The following is a 20,896-nucleotide window of genomic DNA, read 5'->3' as shown; positions in this document are numbered from 1 at the left end:
TGTATATAGTTTATAAGGACACTAAAATGGCAGACCTTTACTCTGCTAAAGTAGTGAACCTTATTAAACGTGTAATTTCTGAGTAAACTAAATCCAAATTATTTACAGAATTTCCTAAAATCACAGACATTAAGAACCAGTTGCATCTGTGCCAGAGATTTACTGTTATTAGCTGGAAAGATCAATTCTAACAGCAAATAATAGTCTAACTACTCATACCTCAGTGCTTAGAAGCATGTCCCTCCTGGGCTGAAGTGTAGGGAGGGGACTGTTGTATACTCGGAGTTAGCCTTGCTGAAGTACACTGACTCCTCTGGTGATGGTGGCTTAGCTTCCCATTGGCTGTCCCAGAGAGGCTTTCTCATGCAGCTCAGCAGTTCCTGTACTTAGCTGACAGGATAGTTCCCAGACACTTTAAGAACAAATTCTCAAAGACCTATAAGCAAATGGTGCTGAATAGTTTTTTTTAAGCCACAGTTTCATTGTCTTAGTCAAAGTAGGATTATTAAGTGATTAATTTTAAATTCGTTTTTTAAAAATTAGGAACTTCAAGTATAACAACTTTGAAACTGGAATAAGTGTTTATTTTCTATTAATAAAAATGAATTGTGACTAAAGTGGATTCTGGCTTCCCCTCCCCCACCACCCCTTTGGGATAAAATTTTCCAACATTGCCAGGAGCTTTCACACATTAAACAAAAGAATACAATGAAGTTAAGCAGCTGGAATATAGGATAATATTTGATTTTCAAGCTCACCCAAAGCTGCACTGTCATACCAGAGCTGACCAAGTGAGAAAGGAAAAATCCAAAACCAAAGAACACCAAAACCCATGCACAAGGACAGACATTGGCTTAATCTGCTGGCTCAGGGCCAAGCAGTTAGTCATTAAATCTTTACAGTGTGATTTTGGGAAATTCATGCCGCTAGCCTAAAAGCTCTCTGACAGTGATGTACATACATACACATCAACTTCATCTTGCCCAGTAAGAACTTATCCAACAGAAGCCAAGATAACATCTACAGGTGTTCTCTCTTTGCTTCTGACAGTCACCTGCATGGTCACTCCATCTGCTAAGGCCAGCCTGGACCTCACCAATAAGTCAAAGCCACCTCTGTATATACCTGAGAGGAAAAAAGTGAGGAAAACCATATTTAAGAACTCAAGCTCTAAATAATGAAATTTATCATGCTCTGCCTACATCTCCTTTCTATTATTTTAGTTTAGCTTTTCCAGAAATTTGTGGGAATTGAATCCTTCATATAAATTCTATTTTTTAACAATAGTCCCATGAGACCAGGCACACAGAAAGCTTTGAATAATATTGATTTGGAGTATTCAAAAGACCGAGGGAGAGGCAGCACTGGTAGCTGTGTGAGACTTCAGTGTCTTGGTCCAGATATACATCTTAAAAGAACCTAAGAATGGCATGCAAAACAAATTATTCATTTTGACTGTACTTCAAATTCTTGCTCACATAATGGGATGATGGACAATAGCAGGGCACAGGATGCTCATCCACATCCCTTCCTATTAAATTTGGGACAAAATTTAAGAGAAATGTGATCCAAGTCTCTTACCTGCCAGATAGAGTGAGTGGGAATTCTTATTCTCAGGTACTTTATCTGACCTCTCACATGGCTGCATGCCCAGAAATGTGATGATATTGCTGACAGCTTCTGTGTAGAGAAGGTTTTTGCAACAGTATTAGAATAGTTCAGCACAGTGATCTGCTGCTGTTCTGGGGTGTCTTGGGAGCTGGGGGTAAACAGGGGTATAGATGGCATATAGGGAGGGTACTGGCCTAGAAAATAGTTGACTTAATTAGATGATGAAGACAGGAACCTGGCCTTTTAAGTAGATGAGTTATGAAGGATTTAAAGAAAAAGGAGTTCTGGAATAATATATATGTCTATTAGGTTGATACTGCTATCAGGCAATAACACTGGCAGCAAAGTTGTTCTCACCTTCAAGAGTTTTTGTAGAGCTGAGGGCAAAGGTTTCCTCCTTCTCAAAGGTATCTCCCACCTCTTCCCAGGCGGCAGCAAAGTTAGGTTTCAGAACCTTCTGAATGTGATCAGACACAGTCACTTCAAGATCTTCCAGCTAGGGGTAATAAGCAAGGATCGATAAATAAAAATCCTTTTTGGCACAGAACAAAGAGGGAAGGAACATAATCATTTATCATTCTATGTTAAATCCCTGTTGGGGCCTAAGAAAAACTCTGTTACCACAATAGTTTAAGTTATGTAGTCTGTATAAACCTAATGTTGTAGGCCTTAACACAAGCAAGTAAGAAAACAGGACATCCGTCAGATCACCACCTGTAGCCCTGAAGTGCACAGCAGTCCTGTTGCCACACCCAACTATGCATTTCAGGTTGTTCAGTACCTTCTAAATATTACATTCACAAACAGGTTTTTTTGTTTGTTTGTTTGTTTGTTTATTTAAAGTTTTCCCTCCTTTCTGTGAAGGCTTTTCAGTCCCTGATCTGGCAGTAAGCAAACTAAAAGTGTTGAAGCAGAAATAATACAACCCACTTTTAATAAAACTGATCTCATATATTATAATCTCATGAAAAAATCATATAATTATTTCCATCTCTTAATTATCCCTTTTCCCCTTATATCTTGGTGTTCACCTTAAATTCTCTGTAACTTCTCATTGTATCAACCAAACCATTTTTAGTTTGAACACCAAGATATAAGGGGAAAAGGGGTTGAGTTTCTTTGTTTTAACTAATCTTGAAGTGGTCAATTTTAATTCTCTTTGCCATAATGCAATCCCATTAGAGAATAGGATTAGTTCAGGTCATCGTCAGCTGTAATCTGTTTAACAACAGGAAGCCCATGGTTCATGTCAGCTGTTCCTAGAAAAACACTTCAAGGCATAAGTACTTAGTGTTGTAAAGGTGTGAAAGCTCTGCAGGGTCGACTCACCACATACTCATCATCATACCCATCCTCATCTGGAACTCCAGTGTTAGGGTCACAGTCCCGGACTGTAAACTTCAAGGTGCAGCTAAATGTGACTGCAACTGGGAGAGAAAGAGCAGGCAAACCCACATCAGTGGGTAGTGCAAGTTTGAAGTTTCCATCACTACTTAGGAAGCACCATCCATGCTGAGTACTGTGCTCCACATTTTCAAGTAACACACCCACATGCCCTATTTTCTAGGGTTATATTTCTCAAAGCAGCCTGCAATGAATGGGTCCAAAAGGCAGTCTCACTGAATATGATGCTATGGATTAAAACAGTAAAGATGACATGGGCAAACGGTTTTTATATTGATGTGAACAAAGCAGCCGGGGAAGATACTTTTGGGGGCTTTTTGCCATGCCTGTCAAAAGGGTGTGTATGTTGAAAAATAAAAACAACCAGTGTTCCGGGACCTGACAAAGCAAAAAATACTGATGTAAAAAGCATACAGATCATCAAATTTACACTGACCAAGTACATCAGAGTTTCAGTATTAAATACGATCTTTAGACTGTGGACTGACAGGGAGTCCACGGATCATCAGAATGAACTTGCTGTAAAAGTCAACTTTTAACCTACAGTTAGTAATTACTGTCAATAACGAGGTTCTAATATTGATAAAGTCAATGTCTTTAAATGGAAAAGCATGTGGGCATCTTTTCTGTTTGAGATGACTGGTGGAAGTATTAAGAAATGGAGTTGTGGGCACATTTTTGGAAGGTGAAGTCTTCAGGAAGATAGGACTGTCTAAGCTGTTTGAAGGAGGGAATTTAGGCAGAAGGAATACTTAGGGTCTAATCCATGGTTTAGGAAAGGCTTACAGGTACAAAAAATATTAGAAATTGGAGCACTAGTTTGGGGGATGAGTAAGGAGAATAGATGCAAATGTAAAGATTACACATGACAGCTTGGGTAGTAAGACTTTCATCTACTCATCTTAACTTTAAACTCCATCCATCCATCAGTTCATCCATCCAACATACTGACATTTACACACAAAGGTATAAGCTAATGTGGCAGACACTTCTGACAAAAAAAGGTGGCTGAGGCATGACCTCTCTAAAAACTGATTATGCTGTAGTTAAATAAGTGTGGTTTGTGGGAGTGTGACTTATCTATCTATAATATAAATTTTAATAAGTGCTGTGTGAGCTTACAGGATTAAGTGACAGGATATAACAGTTCAGTTGGATCTCAAAACTTGGTAGAAGAGCAAAAGTAAAGAGACGGGAAAAGTCCATGGGTAGTTGGCAACCATTTTGTTTAGGAACAAGTTGTGAAATACCTTGCATTTAAAATTATTTTATGATGACTCTGAGCAGCTGAGACTGAAAGATTAGAGGCAAGATAGGTAAGAGAGTGCTTAATTCAAACCACTGGTGGGAATCTTATTAAGAATGAGTCTGATGGTTTCAGGAGAATGCAGAAAATAGAGGATGGTAGTGAGCTGACCCATATAGGAAAGAGTATACCTATCAAGAGTGCAGAATCTGTTTCAGTATTATAAGGGGTGATCAAATTCTTGGGACTGGTTAAATTAGGTAGGATTTTCTTCAAGAGGAAGAGGAGAGAAGTGTATGTTAACACAAATCTAGCACAGGTCAGCTGAGAGAGATAGGACTATGGTAGGAACAAAGGTCATGATCAAGTATGAAGAGTCAGGATAGACAATAAGTAATAATGAGATGTGTTCAGATTAAGCAGGGAGGCTATAGGCAAACGAGGAAAGGGAATAAGAGACAAAACCAGAAACAATGCTAGATCACAGACTGGAGACAAAACTGATTGAATTTAATGTAGAAGTAAAGACAGAAAACTGGTCAGAAAAATGTTCCTGAAACTTTTATGGCATTTATTTTTGGTAATGGGAACTAAACCCAGTGGTACTTTGCCACTAAGCTATATCCCCTGAGTTCTTTTTATTTTTTATTTAGAAACAGGGTCTTTCTAAGTTGCTGAGGGTCTCACTTGAGTTGTTAGGGCTGGCCTCGACCTTAGATTCCTTCTGCCTCAGCCTCCAAAGTCAAACTGGGATTATAGGCATGTACCACCATTGCCTGTCTGGTGGCAATTTTTTTAATTAAATGATTTGGTTGATACAATGAGAAGCTACAGAGAATTTAAGATGAACACCAATAAAAACCACTGGTAGTAATATCTCAGTGTAGTCAGAAAGGATGATTGACACTGGGTGATGAAGAAAGGAGGTAAGAGTGGCTTTTCCAGGGCAAAAACACAATACCAAATGCACCACCATAATATCAAGATGAGCACTTAATAAATAAGAATGGCAAATAACCAAAGGGAATAAGGAAAGTATGTCCTGAAGAGCTACATTAAAATTATTTTCAGAAGTGAGGCTCCTCTTATGAGGGCTGGCTGAAAATGAGAGGTGACTACTGAGGTGATTTGTATGAAGAGGAGGCAGAGTTAGAGAAAAGATGGATGCTAGAAATTAAGTAAGGAGAGGGGTATGTGAAGTGAGCTAGGGTGTACAGCATATCATGTAGCAAATGTCAGAGTGGGGAATTTGGAAGGAAATTGTCAGGTCTCAACCAGTGGTATCCCTCAGTGGAGGGAAGACTGACAGAATAAGAGAGGGGGGCGGGTTAGGAAAAGAGTCCAGAAAGCTTTGTAGGGATAATAATTAAAGGAAAGGGTTGTGTTAATAGGGCAAAAGAGTAGGAAGAGGGTAAAAAGGGTGGATCTGAAACAGGCCAGCTGCAGCAGTCCACACAGATCTGGACTGAATTGAGAAGGAACAGATAAATGCAGTGTAGTTTGTAGGAGGGTGAAAGCATGATGATCAGTGAGTGCCAAAATGAGCAGACACCTACCTAGAAGACAGTCTTCCATCCTTGGGCATGCTACACTAATGGCAGGAGGGCTGTTCAAGGTACTTAAAAGGTTTTTCTCTAGGACAAACAGGAGGAAGGGAGGAACAGTACAGAGAAACACCATTAAAGTTGCCCTCCGCTGTAAAGGAGTCAGTTACTAATGAATGACAGATGACTTGGAGGATAAGGCAGCATTCCTGGGCCAAAAGTCAGGAGGAAATAAGAAAGAAAAGGGAAGGCTGGGGCTTTAGCTCAGTGGTAAAGTGCTTGCCTCGAATGTGTCAGGCACTGGGTTCGATCCTCACCACCACATAAAAATACAGATATTGTGTGTTCATTTACACTAAAAAAAAATTAAAAAAAAAAAAAAAAGAAGGGAGAATGGAAGCAAAGGAAGGGACTAAGATATAGTGGGAGGCCTATAGGCAAAGCAGGTATAGAATAAAGATCTCAAATGGGGCATCGTATAAGCTCAATGTCAACTAGGTCTAGTTGGTCACATTTTACTCACAAAGGAAATGGGAAAAAATAGGGTGAGAGACAGGATTTGAGTAGGAGGCTGCAGGAGATTAGGTCTTGAAACTTTGGAGAGAAACTGTTAGGTTAAAGGTCTTGGTTGAAAAGAAAGTTTATAAGGAAGATGATTAAATGATTTGCTAATAGAAAGTTATTGCTGACAACTTCAGAGATATTGGGCTTTCTTTTTTTTTTTTTTGGGGGGGGCTTTCTTATTCAAGAGTATGAATACGTAGTTTGTCCAGAGAATGGATTTCTGCTATTAGATGGGGAATGATTGAAGATTATGAGGAAGGAAATATATCTGAGGAGAAGAATTCTGCATCCATTTATTTTGTAGCGAGATGGTATGTGAAAGTAGGACAGGTGGTTAAGATATTGTAGATTACTGTATAGTGTGTGTCATTAAAGTTGCTCATAAAAGTTACCCTGCTTTGGGGAGATAGGCTAAAAGCAACACACATTTCCTAGGGAGAATACCACAAAGGACAAGATGGAGGCTAGAAGCTAAAAGGGAGAAAAGAAGTAGGATTTAGTCTGGGAGGTATAATACAAAATGTGGGCAGGGAAGGGCATTAAAGAGGGCCAAAATGAAGAATACGGGAAGATGGCAGAATTGAATATGAGGAATATGTAGGTGAGAGTTAAGCTAGACTATAACTATAGGTGGAGAAAGCATGTGAAGAAAAAATGGCTAAATAAGAATTTTTGTCATGAGGGTGAGAATCTTTGCTTAAATGATATTTCAAAGAACAATTATGATCAATAGACTGAAAGGCCAAGGAGTTTAAATGGGATGGATCTGAGCCATGGTCAGTGGCAGGAACTCCTCCTATGGTCTGGACTAAACTAAGAATGTAAATGTATTCAGAATAATGTAGGAAACAAGGGAGATGAAAGAAAGAACTATCAAATTCATGAGAATGATCTAAAGATGGCAGCTGAAAAAAAAAAAGCAATTGTATAGGTAACAAGGGTTTCACTAGGGTCAATCGGGAAAGAGTGGAAGAGCATGCAGAAAAGATGGAGTCATTTGAAGACTGGCAGGTATTGATAAGACGGATATGGCATGATAATTATACTAAAGATCACAAGTAAGAAAGGGAAGACAGGGAACTAAGTTTTGGGAGCACTATATGAAGAGTAGTTAAGAGCAGGAGGAATTGCATTGGGGAGATAGGATGAGAAATGGTGTTTCCCAGAGTGGGAGACCCTGTAAGACCTTATAATGTGAGTCTTTTGGTCAAATGTTGGCTCTTAATGCCAGACTTCAAAAAGCAGCATATGCAATGAGAGAACAAGGGTCTGACCAGTTAGGACAATCTTTGGTGAGAGATTTTTAATTAAAATGGTCAGAAAGACAAGAATTAAGATGAATTAAAGAGCCAGGAGAGAACTCTGAGTATTTTTTTCTGTAGAATAGATTACCATACAAGAGTGTCTGGAGATCATGCTGGGAATGTAACTAAAGAGTAAAACTTCATTTGTTATTTCCATGTATAGATGGGAGATGAGTTTATGCCATGTGTAATTAAGATATTGGAGGGAAGGTCACCAAAGGGAGATAACAAATGAATATCATGTAACGTGCTCTTTACATGATGCACTGAGGTTACTCATAGAAGTAACTGTAATATGACAGGTCCAACTTAAGTCATTGAGGACCTCTATACTGTAAGTCCTGTTTGGGTGGAATCTCCATTTCTCAATGCTGCCCTCTCTGCAAGCATCTTTGGGGTAGGGAAGAAAGCACTAGGGTATGTCACACTGGCAAAGAAAAGTTTCAGCTTGGAAGTGATACCGATCACCAGAATTGATCACATGGCTGCTACCAACCAGCAAAAAGGTTCAGAAGTACAATCATGCCTTGTGTCTGGAACCACAGGAAAATTTGCTGTACAGGAGACCAATGGACATAATAATTTTTCCAATTTACAATGTTAAACACCTTAAATCACCTGAACCTGTATTTAAAACTTACTATATTAAATTTCCCTTCTCATTAATTCAATTATCTTTTTGAAAAACAAACTTTACTGAAAGCATAAGTAAGTTTTGCAAATATAATGAATTAAAAAAAAAAAAAGCAGTAACTCCATCATGTGGAGGTTTTTTGGCAAATCAAAGTCAGATCCTGGAGAGAGAAGCTGGATAGGGAGCACTGTTCAAAAGTAGACTGAATCCATTTGAATGAAACATAGGTTTTAAATGAAGAGAGCTTGGCAATAAGGCGTTTTATTTAGTTCATTCCTCCCTTCCTCCCTTTCCTTTCCTGTTTGTTGTTGTTTACACTTTATAGCTCAAGCACTGGTCCCTGGATAAGTTATCAAGAAGGACAGGAACAGGAAAGCAAGAAATGAAAATATCATCTGAAGGCTGCCAGATACTGACTGGAGGGAGAAGGCCTCATTTGGGCCAAAAGACATAGAAGAAGAGGGATTAAAGCTTAGAGGAGCACTATATAACCTAGAGAATGATTCTGAGGTGGAATGGTAATAAGAAAGACCACAGCACCATAAAGATTCCCAGAACAGAGAATTCAGTCAGATCCAGAGTGGCCTGCATAGTCAGATTTGCACGGAGAATTCAGTAAGATCCAGAGTGGCCTGCGTAGTCAGATTTGCTAGGTATGAGGCCAGATTACAATGATAAGTATATGGGAGTAAAACAAAGACCTGAACAACAAGCGTCAAAAATAGACTTATTTTTGATGTTTTGGTGGAAACTTTTTAATTAAAGGATTTGGCTGAAGGGAAAGTTAATGGCAATGCTTCTTAAATGACAGCATTACCTAGGAATTTGTTAGTAGTATAAATTTTTTCCCCAGACCCTGACCTTAGACCCACTGAGTCAGAAACTCAGAGTAGCCCCTGTCAGTTTGATCTTTAGTAGTCTATAGTTTGGGGCTACTGCTTTAGACGAAGGCAGATTAAGAATAATTCTAAAATAGAACCTTTTCTAGCAACTGTCATTAGAATTAGCTGAAAATTGGAGAAGCAACTGAGGAGACTTGTATGAAAGGATAGGAGAGAAGGAGAGAATGAAGAGGATGAAGGCTAAAAATGGCAAAAAGGTGAGGCTGGAGGGTGCAACTGGTAGTGTGCTAAAATGGCCAATGGGTAAGGGCATTAAAGAGTGACAGGATGAAGAACACAGGCAAGGGGTGAAGGAAGTCCGGAAGAGTAATTTTATGTTAATCCAGGAAGATGGCTGAATTGAATATGAGGAATATGTACTAACTGGAGGGATCTGGCAAAATACTTGGGCCAAAAGTCATGATGGAAAAGGAAGAGGAAAAGTTAGATGCTATCTAAGGGGAAAGCACATCTAAAGAGCAGAAAAGTGGTTCTGAGTGAAGGGAAGAGTGGGGACATGAAGAGGAGGAGACCTCAAAAAGAATATATGTCCTTCATTACGAAAGGTTTGGATATACCTGGGAAATCTCCAAAAAGAAATCTAGAAGAACCTTCTATAAGAGGAACATCAAAGATGTACTTAGAAATTAACATGTTAAGATTTGTCAAACGTGAGGGAAGCAACTGAGGAGATTTGTATAAAAAATAGTGAAGAAGTAAAGAGTAGAAGATGGACATTGAATGCTAAATAAAGAGAGAGGATGTGTGAATTAGGCTAGAAGCAGAACATGCAGTATAGAAAATGAGCTGAACAGCAACTTTAGGAAATGGGAATTAAAAATTTGTCAGAGTTGTGTATTAACAAGGAGAGACAGTGAGATAAGAATGTGGCAGAGGTGTAAGGCTTTGCTGTCCAGAAAGCTTTGTTGGAAAAATACTGGAGGTTATCTGTGTGGTCAATATAGTGAGAGGTAAGAAAGAGGCTAAGTAGGACGGGCATAAAAAACAGGTCAGTAGCAAGATCCTACCAGATTTTAGGCTGAACTGTGAGTACAAGCAAATACAGTAAAGAAAGTAGGACACAAGGGGAGATGGCAGTGCACTGTACAGGGAGGGTTCAACATAAGGCAAGTATCCAGAGGAAACAATTGAACTTGTAAGAAGGTCATGTACATGGTAGCTGAAAGGAGGGTCAAAGAGGATAGATAGGGCTGCATAATTCTCTAGGATACAATAAGAAACAGAGGGGAAAGAAATGGAGGAACAAAGTAAGATGAATGATTTGAATAAGGGAAGAAGTTATAGACTGATGGGTTATGGCACATATTTGAACCTAGGTTATGATGGAATAAGAAGGAAGTATTTATTAGCTGAGTTAATAGACTGATGTACAAAATACAAAAGAGTTCATGGAGGGGCAGTGAGGTAGATCAGATCAAGTGTCTGAAAAAGAGATCCACAATGTTCAGATCTCAAATTAGGCCCAACTGGTCAACTTGAATGGGAAGGCTCAATGGTAATGAACGGGGTATCTAACAGAGGTTCAAGGACCTGGATAGAATGGGAACTAGTAGACTAGCTCATGATGCCATACATTTTTAATTAAAATTTTGGTTAAGAGCAAAGTTTAAGGGCATTTTAGTAAGATAAATTCTAAACAAGCACTGCTAGCAACATTAACAAATATCAGGATCAACCAGCTAGGGTGTCTACAAGGTGAGTGGTCTGTCTATAGAGAAGACTAATTTTATTTCTTGAGGAATCATGTGAATCATGAGGGACTTGTACCTCAGGAGAATACTATATCCTTGGCTCTGATGAAATGATGGTCAAAATGAACAGGTGAGCTATGGTAGAGTATAATTAAGAAAACAGAGAAGGACTTTAGTGATAAGATGAGGGAGTGTGAATTAGAGCAGGGTTCTGGGTAGTCAGAGCAGTAAAAAGGCAAAGAAGCTATGGATTTAAGAGACCTAGAGGGTTCTTGAGAAATATGTCAGATTTCAAAAGGGGCATAACTGGTTAAATGTTTGGTGTTATAGATTGCAGGGAGTGAGTGGTGTAGATAATGAAAGGAGCAAAAATCTGGCTCTGGAAAGTAAGATTAGTTCTTGATATCTTTTTTTAAATTCTTTTTAGATATACATGACAGTAGAGTGTATTTTGACCAATTATAATACATAGAGTATAACTTAATCTAATGAGGATCCCTTTCTTGTATATGATGTGGAGTTTCACTGGTGGTGTATTGACATATGAATATTGAAAAATTATGTCCAATTCATTCTACTGTCTTTCTGTTTAGTTCTTGAAGTCTTGATGGGAATTAAAAAAAATTATATAAATTTAAAACCCTTAAGACAGTATTACAAATGATTACTTTAAGCAGCACATTAAGATAGTGAATTTCTCTTGGAAAGAAAAGTGGTAAATGATTTGGGGAGTGGAAGACAGGAAGTCTTAATTATATGTGCAATATTTTATTTCTTTAAAAAAGATCTAAAACAAATACCACTAAGTTATGAAGTAAGGCAGTGGTTTTATGAATTTTGGGGTTTTAATTAAAACTTAATTATTAAGAGTTGGGCTGATAAGAAAGGTTATAGGGGAAGATTAGCATGAATTTTGATAAAAAGATACTGACAGCAATGTAAAAGACATTGACTTGACTAGAGAGTGTGGGTGGGTAGTTTATTTGGTAAGCGGATTATCTGTACTTCATAAGAATTGAGTGGTACCATTAAGGGAGTGCACCTCAAAAGTACATGCCTAGAGAAGAATAATGTATTCATTACTATGATTATAGATTAACTAGGAAGAACTGTTCAAGTTTGTTCAGAAGTCAAAGTGTCATGTTAGAACTGGGTGTAAGAGAAACTACTGAGACATATATAGAGAGAAGAGAGAAAGATGGAAGTTGAAATGTAAGTCAGGAGAAGGGGACCTAGGATTTAGACTGGGGTGCATAGCATGCAGGTTTGCAAAATGTTAGAATACCTAGGGTATCGAAGAGGACCAGGACAAGACACACGGAAGGATAGCAGAACCAAAGTTCTAAAAGGGGTGTCTGTGAAACCAGATATCAACCAAGGGAGATGAGAGGAAGGCAAGAAAATGGCAAGATAAGAAATGAAGAATGGTATCTGGCTGCCCAGAAAGTCTTGCTGGAAAAAAGATTTGAAGCAATTGGTGCAGAAATAGAATGAGAGGTTGGAGTGAGATTAATGTGGATCAGAGCAGGAATCCTAGCAAAGTCCAGACTACATGGAGGGTGGAAACAGATTCAGTACAGAAATAGGAAGACAGAAGAAGCCTGAATAGTGCTGAATATACATATCCAAAAGAAAGACTATGTCCATTAGAATGATCTAGCTGAAATAAGAAATTTTGGAAATGTAAGGGTCTGCAGCAAAAGGAGGAGAAAAAAGAGAAAAGAAGAGCCATGTTCCAAGTTGTTAATAGACAGAATGACATTATTTGAACCATCATAGAGTTTGACGAGACAAATGGCTGTTGCTTCATACTTAGGCCAAAGGTCATGACAGAAGAAAAATAGAGGCTAGTCACTAAGCAAAGGGACATTGTATGAATTAGTAGTTTTTAAGAAGGTGGAATGACTGGGCTGGGGTTGTGGCTCAGTGGTAGAGCACTCACCTAGCATGTGTGAGGCCCTGGGTTCAATCCTCAGCACCACATAAAAGTAAATAAATAAAATAAAGGTATTGTGTCCAACTACAACTAAAAAAAATAAAAAGAAGGTGTAATGACAAGACTATAGATTAGGCATGAATTAAAAAGACAAAGCTGTCAGTCTCAGAAGTGTGTAGAATGGAGAAGATCAGGGGTCAGAAAAAGTGTTAAGGATTACATGGGCTGGTGCTTGATCTCTGTGGGAAATCTCAGTGACTGGAGTGATTGTTTGCTAGGAAATGTCAGAAATTAAGATAAAGCCTGAAGCAACCATTGCTGGAAGCCTTGAAAACATTAGGATTAATCTTTTTTAAAGTAGACATGAGAGAGTGTTTTGGTATAACAAATAAGTTCTACTAGTTGAGGATGGCTGGAATCATGATGAGGTAAAACTCAGGAGATCAATCTAGATTCACTGATGTATCAGAGTTTGTGGAGAAAAGAAGTTCAGAATGTTTAAGATAGGGCAGGGCAAGTGATCAAAGGGAGTTTAAGGAATCATGTCAAGACTGGCTAAGAGTGAGAGAAGCAACTAAGAAAACATGTATTTTAAAAAGAGAGAGAAAAGGGGGAAGGAAGAGATGTTTGGGTAAAGAGGAAATGTATGAATTAGGTTTGGTTTGGAATCTGCAAGGTACCATATGGCAAATAAGACTGAGACTAGAAAGAAGAATGCAGGTATCATTAGCTCTCCTGTCACACAAATTAAATACTGCTTAACATGAAAAGTTCTTATATATAAAACATCATGTGCTTGAAAAATTTGGTACAGCGAGTTACCATTCTTGTGCTAACAAAAACGATTGCTTGCACACAAGCCTGCTTGAAATGGTACATTTTTGCTGTGGCCATAGCTCTTCTATCAGTAGGCTCGCTTCCTATGCTGAAGGATTTTAAACATATGCAATATTCCTGTCATCTCCCCAAAATATGAGTGGGAAAACTTGAGCAACTCGTCAATTGGTAAGTAAACATTTCCACATTTCTTCTTTATATATTTCATTTAAAAATACGTTTTTGTTATTTATCTTGAAATTATGTCATTGTTACTTGCAGTGTAAAAGGAAAATGCAATTATGATCTTTATTTTAGTATGGGAACTTCTGTACCACACACAAACATGTCTACTATTAATGAAATATATGTAAGATAATGAGGCAGGTGTCCTTTAAAATAACCAAGAAATTTGTGAAAGTTTTCATCAGTGTTTTAATGATGATTTGGAAACTATGTTGGGTTTTTTTTTAAAGGGAGATGGATTGGGGCTGTTTAAAATTTAAGATAATGCAATAGAAATGTTTATTACCAAAAACTGTTATTTAAGTGCAAAGGATATTGAAACTTTCCTGTGCTCATGGCAGTTAAGTCAGGAAGAGGACTGTGGAGTGTGGTTGTTTTTAAAGAAAGACGAAAAGAAAATGCATTTATAAAGAAAAGTCTAATCAATAGAAAAGTTGGTGACAAGTTCAGTGAAGTGGATAAAAAAACAAGTGGTAGGAATCTTATCAGAAACAAAGAGAGAATGAAAGCAACTCAGCACAGTATATAAGAAAGCAGAGATTCAGAAATGGATCAAGCAATGCATGTAGACAAAGAGGTACCTAACAGGAAGACATCAGTGAATGAATAGTGGTGATACAAGAGTATATAGGTGCTAATAAAAATAGTTTTCCAAGGCTAAATAGGGAAAACATAAGAAAACCAGTGGATAAGCAATGTAAAATTTACTTTTAGATAAAGGTCATGTAAGGTTGACATATTGCCAAGATTTGGCACTGTAATTATAACAAATGGAGCAAGAAAAAAATATAGGAGGAAACTAAGTGAAATGAAAAGTGTATAGACTTGATAACATTTTGGAGAAATTTGAATAAATACAGGGCTGATAGCATCACAATTAGGAAACCTATAAACAATGAAGTCAGTAAAACAAGGGCGTAAACCAAAAAAACGGACATAGGGTTAAGAGGAACCAAAGTTACCCAAGAAGAAAAGAGTGGAGGTGAGAGACACTAAAGTGAGAAGACAACTATATGTATCAGAGTGGAATGTTAGATTTTCTAAGTCTGGGATTAAAGTAGATGCTGAGAAAAACAAGAGAGAAAAATATCATCAATATACACAAGGAAAGAAAAAACAGAAAAAAAAAGAAACATGTAGATTAACAGGAAGAATGTAGATAATGACCATATTACAGTGCATTAAAAAGAATGTGTGATGGGGAGAGAAGTAGACAGTAAGGGATGGTCCTACATGCGGGATCTGGTGACACTTGATGGTACATAATTTTAAAGACAGAAAATGTTACAAGATACCAGACTGACAAAAGGGAATTAAGAACATGGGCAGCTTTTGGGGCTGGGGTTATGGCTCAGCGGTAGAGTGCTCACCTAGCAAGAGCGAGGTGCTGGGTTCGATCCTCAGCACCACATAAAAATAAATAAAATAAAGGTACTGTGGCCAATTACAACTAAAAAATACACACACATATATATGTATATGTATGTGTGTGTGTGTATGTATGTGTGTGTGTATATATATATATATATATATATATAATATGGGCAGCATTTATATATCTAAGCTTCTGGAAAGGTCAAGTTTACAACCTAGATATTTTAGAGGAATCACTTAAAAGAGTGTGAGTGTGAAGTAGAAAAAAAAGGAATGGGAGAACAAGGCACAAGCAAGTCATGGAGGCGGGGAAAGAGAATATACAAAAAGATGGCTTCCTTGAGAATTCTGGGTTTTTATCAAAGTTTAGAAAATAATGACAATGTAAATGTAAGAAGTATAAATGCACAATGGATCAAGGTACACAAAAAAGAAAGATAAAGCTTACAACATAGGTTAAAAGGAAAAAGGAATTGTCTAACTCTCTAAAACAATTATTTTGAGGAAAAGAAGATGAAAATGAGGGGGAGAAAACATCAATTGAGTAATTTAAGCTGGGGTTGAGGCATGTTGTATGTGAAGGAGTAGACAGGGAGGGGAAAGGGGTGGATCCCAATGGAGAGTGCCAGATCTAAATCAGAGGGGGAAGTGCTGAGATCCTAAAGTGAGGACCTCCAATGGTCACCACTGGAGGAAGGCTGGAGGTAGGAGATGGGAGAGTGAAGTCCAGAGAGTACAGGTGGCGTCCACACCAGTGATTCTTAACCGGGGGTGGGGGGGGGTGGATTCCACCCGAGGGGGGGCTGTGGGCACGGCCCCCAGGTAGGCCTATCAGAGCATCAGGGGGAGCACTGATTTGCTCACAAACAGAAACAGCAACAACAAACTGACCCAAAGATGACTCTGATAGGCCACCTGGGTGTTGTGCATCCCCGGGTGGGAATCACTGGTGGAGGGGGGAGAAAGGAGATGGGGCAGAGATGGGAGGGTGAGCACCTGACACCTGTGAGTCAGGGTAGGTGGAGGCATCAGAGATATGACTGTCAATCATGGGAGGAAAGGCCCATCAGACCAAGGAAATGGATGAAGCAGAGGGGCACCTGGGAGGATGGAGGCTGAGTGGGGGTTTTCTGCCAAGGGCAGGGACAGCAGCACCAACAGTGTGGTTCCAGCTGAGGACTGAGGTGGAAGTGAGGCTGAGAGGGGTGGGTGGCACACAGGAGGACAATGTGTGGGTGTGGGCAGAGAGGAGCAGGCTGGTAGCACACAGGAAAGGAAGGGGCAGAGGGGAGTGGAGCCAGCACTGAAGGTGAGCTCATGGAGGAGCTGACTGCCGACGAGGAACAGAAAGAGCAGAGGCGATGGGTGGGATGGATGGCAGTGTCCAGGAAGAGACTGTTGTTAGGCCCAGTGTCAAGTCAGGCTGAGAATGGGGGTGTGTGCATTGGGATATAGTGGCAAGTGCAGGGCAGGAGTGAGGGCAGGAGACAAGTGTGTGTGTGTGGCGGGGTGGGGGGGGGCAGGAACAAGGTAGGTGAATCAGAATACACTTCTTAAGAGCCTTTTCAGAATGTGAAAGAAAGAATGTGAAAGGCCACCTGAAAGGTTTCAGGGACTCATGGATCCAGAGCTCCAAATAGAACCCACAGCCTGCAGCCACAGGGACTGCTGGGTAGAACATGGAGGTCTGGTTCAATCTTTGTGATGCAAAGCTCGCTGAATGTGGGAGAGCAGTGGTTGTGAAGGGCAGGTCGAAAAGGGTGTGCACACACAGGAGGACTACTGGATCAGCCAGCTGATTCACAGATGGCAGCTGAAAGAATGGCAGATGGGGAGGAGATGACTGGCCCTCGCTTTGCAGTAGAGACAAAAGCAGGAGAAAGGATCAGCTGGGCCCAGGAGAGGGCAGAGGAGGTGAGGGGTTTGCAACATGTTGCAGAGCAGTGGGCAACAAGAATGAGAAAGCAGAGGAAGGAGCCCAGCAGCTGGGAGAGGAGAAGGCTGTTGAGAGATTGAGGAAGGTACTGCACCAGAAAGGGGCATCAGGACTGAGGAGGGAGAGAAAGTGATGAATCCGGGTGAGCAAAGGCAAGCAGAAAAGAACATGGCACAGGTAAGACATGAAGGAGAGGTGCGAGGAGGCCGAAAGTAATGAAGTTTTAGTGCTTGTATCATTTTGGAATCAGGTGATCAATGGTTGAGAGAATTACTCTGATATAGCAAATGACTATCTCCAATACTGCAGAACTGAGAAGCTAGGAGTATTAAGGATGAAATCTGACAGCAGATGGACTCAGTAGAGCCCTCTGGGGGCAAAGAGTTTGACAATGGTGGCAGCAGTGAAGACAGGTCAAGAAAGGAGCCATCAGAAAGAAAAGACTCATGAGTTCATGGATTATCTGGCAGGTGGCAGGGCAAGTAGGAATGATGACAACGAAAAGTAGAGAGTCTCTGGAAAAGTAGAGAGTCTCTGGAAAAGTAATGGTAGAAAATGCAGGGGATTGCTATGCAAGGGTTAAGTCTGTATCCAAGGTGGAGAGAGAGAGAAATGGATGTTGGGCTGTCATGGGAAGATGAGATATCTGTTATGTAAAAGAGTCAGCTGAATAATAAGGGAATAGGAGGCACACAATGGGGACAGAGACTCATAAAGTAGTAGGGGGTCAGTTTTGAACAGGAGCTAGTGAGGAAAAGGAGCAAGTACAAAGTAGAGTTCCCAAGATAGAGGTCTTGGCACATCTCAGGGCACAAGTCAGTAGGATGCATGGTGTCAGGGTCTGACCTTAGAAGCAAAGCACAGAATCAAAAGTCCAGGCATTTGCAGAATGGGGCCCTACAGAGGTAGTAGGGCAACGGTCCACAGTGAATTGTGTGAAACAGACAAAACCAGGCAGCAATGCACTTTATGATAGCTCCTGCATAGATGGCACTGGCAGGTAACCTCAGGGACATGGAGATGGATCCATGCAGACGGGTCTCCAGAATATGGATAGAAAGATGCTTGCAAATGTAGATGAGACAATTTGTAGTGTTCACTGTTTCTGTGCTTCTACCATTCCAAGGTTGCTAGAAGGCTGGACATGTGGCCTGTGGGGGCTAACTCCACAGGGAGTCATGCTAAAGTCAGGGTGGGGTGAGAAGTTGATAGTGGAACCCAGTGGGGCATTATGGATTTAATATGAGAAAGTAATGAAGGCAGCCAAATGCAATTCAGGAGAAAGCAAGTTTTTAGAGTTGGGGAACTTTGGGATTTGAAGAATTTCTAATTTGGGTCAATTCATCCAGAGGATAAGAGTGAAGGCAGGAGAACAGGATGGAAAGTTAGTACCTGTATAAGGAGAGACTCTTAAAATTTGAACATGAGTGATGTGAAGGTTGTATGTCAAGAGGGAAAGAAAAAACACGTGGACTCTGGACATGATTAGGGGTACTATGAGGGCAAACTCTTTGAACAGGGGTGCATTTGGTCAATGGCACTTTACTGGGGAAAATGGAAATGATGGAGAAAAAGAGGAACAGGAAAAAGTAGCAGGACTGACTAGAGTTTTGTGGGAACTTGCTTGATGGAATGGGAAGAAAGAAGAGAAAGAAATTATAGCAGAAAAGAAGTAGGAACGGGAAGCTTAAGGAAAGTAAGAGGAGGGAATCAAAGGAAGAAATGGTAGGTCAAAGGTTCAGAAAGAGAAAGTGGGACAGGGAGAGAATATAAAGAGTTTGAGCAGTGAGAGCACATCCAAAAAGTGAGAAGACTCATAGGGAGAAAAGAGTGAATTCAAATAGGTGGCAGGCACTAGGCCACACCATAAGGGGTTCATGCTGAAGTCAGAGTGGAGTGTGAAGTTGACAGTGAAACCCAGTGAGGCATCATGGGTTTAATATGAGAACGTAATAGAGGTAGCCAAATGACAATGCAGGAGAAAGCAAAGTTCTGCAATTTAGGGATTAAGGGTTTCTAAGATAAGCATGGGCCATAGAGATGAGGCAGGGAGCCTTCGCTTGTCCAGGCAGAGAAAGAGAAGAAATGGTCTGAGAAAGAAAGGCAGCAAGGTGCCGGGCGTGGTATAATCCCAGCAGCTTGGAAGACTGAGGCAGGAGGATCACGAGTTCAAAGCCAGCCTTAGCAAAAGTGATAGCGTAACTCAGTGAGACTCTGTCTCTAAATAAAATACAAAATAGGGTTGTGGATGTGGCTCAGTAGTCCAGGTGCCCCTGACTTCAATTCCCAGTACCAAAAAAAAAAAAAAAAAAAAAGGATGTAAGACGATTCATCAAAAGGGAGAGTATCGTCAGAAGACACTCAAAAAGGATAGAGTGAAGAGAGAGGGGTGGTAGGGAGATGGGCCAGTCTTGGAGTTGCAATGAAGGTACCTAAGTGCTCAGGCTAGACTGCAAGCCTGCATGGAAAGCAGAAAAGGGTTGGGCATGGAAGAATATATGCATTTAAAGCCTTGAATGTTGTTGCATGGGTGCAAATTTAGGGCCAGACTCTATTATAGGGAACGGTGGATACTCAAATGGGTGGATATAGGGATTGAAGTTTAGGACAGATCGGGTTGGGGTATACTGGGTTGTACTGGAGGACATGTTTAGGAGAAGAAATGTTAGTATTGAAGGTAGGAGTGGACTTGGACCTTCGGGCAGGCCCCAGACATAGAGAGGTAACAATCATCTTCTACCAAGCTGGTGGACTATTCCATTTTATTGTTGAGGGTGATGAATTCAGGCTAGGGAAGACCAGAGTCCACCCAGAGAAGAAAGAGGAATTTTAAGTAGGGAAAAAGGAAGGAAAAAGGTAAGAAGCTGGTCTGTAGGAAAACTAGGAATTTGGAGACCAAACTGGCAGGATCTGTAAGGGCTTTTTTTCTGGTTAGAAAGAAGAGGATAGATTAAGGAAAAGAGATAGTAACAACACTCAAGGATCAGATTGATAAGAAACCTGTGAGTGGGAGACAGAGCCTTCAACTGGAGTTGGAACAGATCCTGGATGAAGGAGTAAACAGGGAGGGAAATTTGGTGGATCCCAGTGGAGAGTGCCAGGTCAGAGAGGGAAGTGCTGAGATCCTTGAGCGAGGACCTCCAATGGTCACCACTGGAGGAAGGGTGGAGGTAGGAGACGGGAGAGTGAAGTCTGGAGAGTACAGGTGGCGTCCACACCAGTGATTCTTAACCAGGGGTGGGGGGGGGTGGATTCCACCCGAGGGGGGGCTGTGGGCACGGCCCCCAGGTAGGCCTATCAGAGCATCAGGGGGAGCACTGATTTGCTCACAAACAGAAACAGCAACAACAAACTGACCCAAAGATGACTCTGATAGGCCACCTGGGTGTCATGCGTCCCCGGGTGGGAATCACTGGTGGAGTGGGGAGAAAGGAGATGGGGCAGAGATGGGAGGGTGAGCGCCTGACACCTGTGAGTCAGGGTAGGTGGAGGCATCAGAGATATGACTGTCAATCATGGGAGGAAAGGCCCATCAGACCAAGGAAATGGATGAAGCAGAGAGGCACCTGGGAGGATGGAGGCTGAGTGGGGGTTTTCTGCCAAGAGCAGGGATAGCAGCACCAACAGTGTGGTTCCAGCTGAGGACTGAGGTGGAAGAGTGAGGCTGAGAGGGGTGGGTGGCACACAG

General features: G+C 40.6%; 1 protein-coding gene across 1 annotated transcript in view; it reads right to left on the bottom strand.

Moving 5' to 3' along the window:
* Nucleotides 1–562: 562 nt before the first annotated feature.
* Nucleotides 563–20,896, bottom strand: part of Copg2 (COPI coat complex subunit gamma 2) — a 131,646-nt gene continuing 111,312 nt past the window's right edge. Inside the window, exons 21-24 of the mRNA XM_046455083.2 lie at nucleotides 2,941–3,038; nucleotides 1,969–2,107; nucleotides 1,582–1,680; nucleotides 563–1,125 (exon numbers count right to left, since the gene is read on the bottom strand). Coding sequence (XP_046311039.1) covers nucleotides 995–1,125; nucleotides 1,582–1,680; nucleotides 1,969–2,107; nucleotides 2,941–3,038 — 467 coding nt within the window. The 3' untranslated portion in view covers nucleotides 563–994. The remainder of the gene's footprint in view (nucleotides 1,126–1,581; nucleotides 1,681–1,968; nucleotides 2,108–2,940; nucleotides 3,039–20,896) is intronic.

Source organism: Marmota monax, unplaced genomic scaffold (genome assembly GCF_021218885.2).
Source record: "Marmota monax isolate L192 unplaced genomic scaffold, Marmota_monax_Labrador192_F-V1.1 WCK01_AAM20220418_F8-fsc00131, whole genome shotgun sequence".
In the NCBI taxonomy this organism is placed as follows: domain Eukaryota; kingdom Metazoa; phylum Chordata; class Mammalia; order Rodentia; family Sciuridae; genus Marmota; species Marmota monax.
Note: the sequence above shows the minus strand (reverse complement) of the source record. Positions and strands in the feature narration are given on the sequence as shown.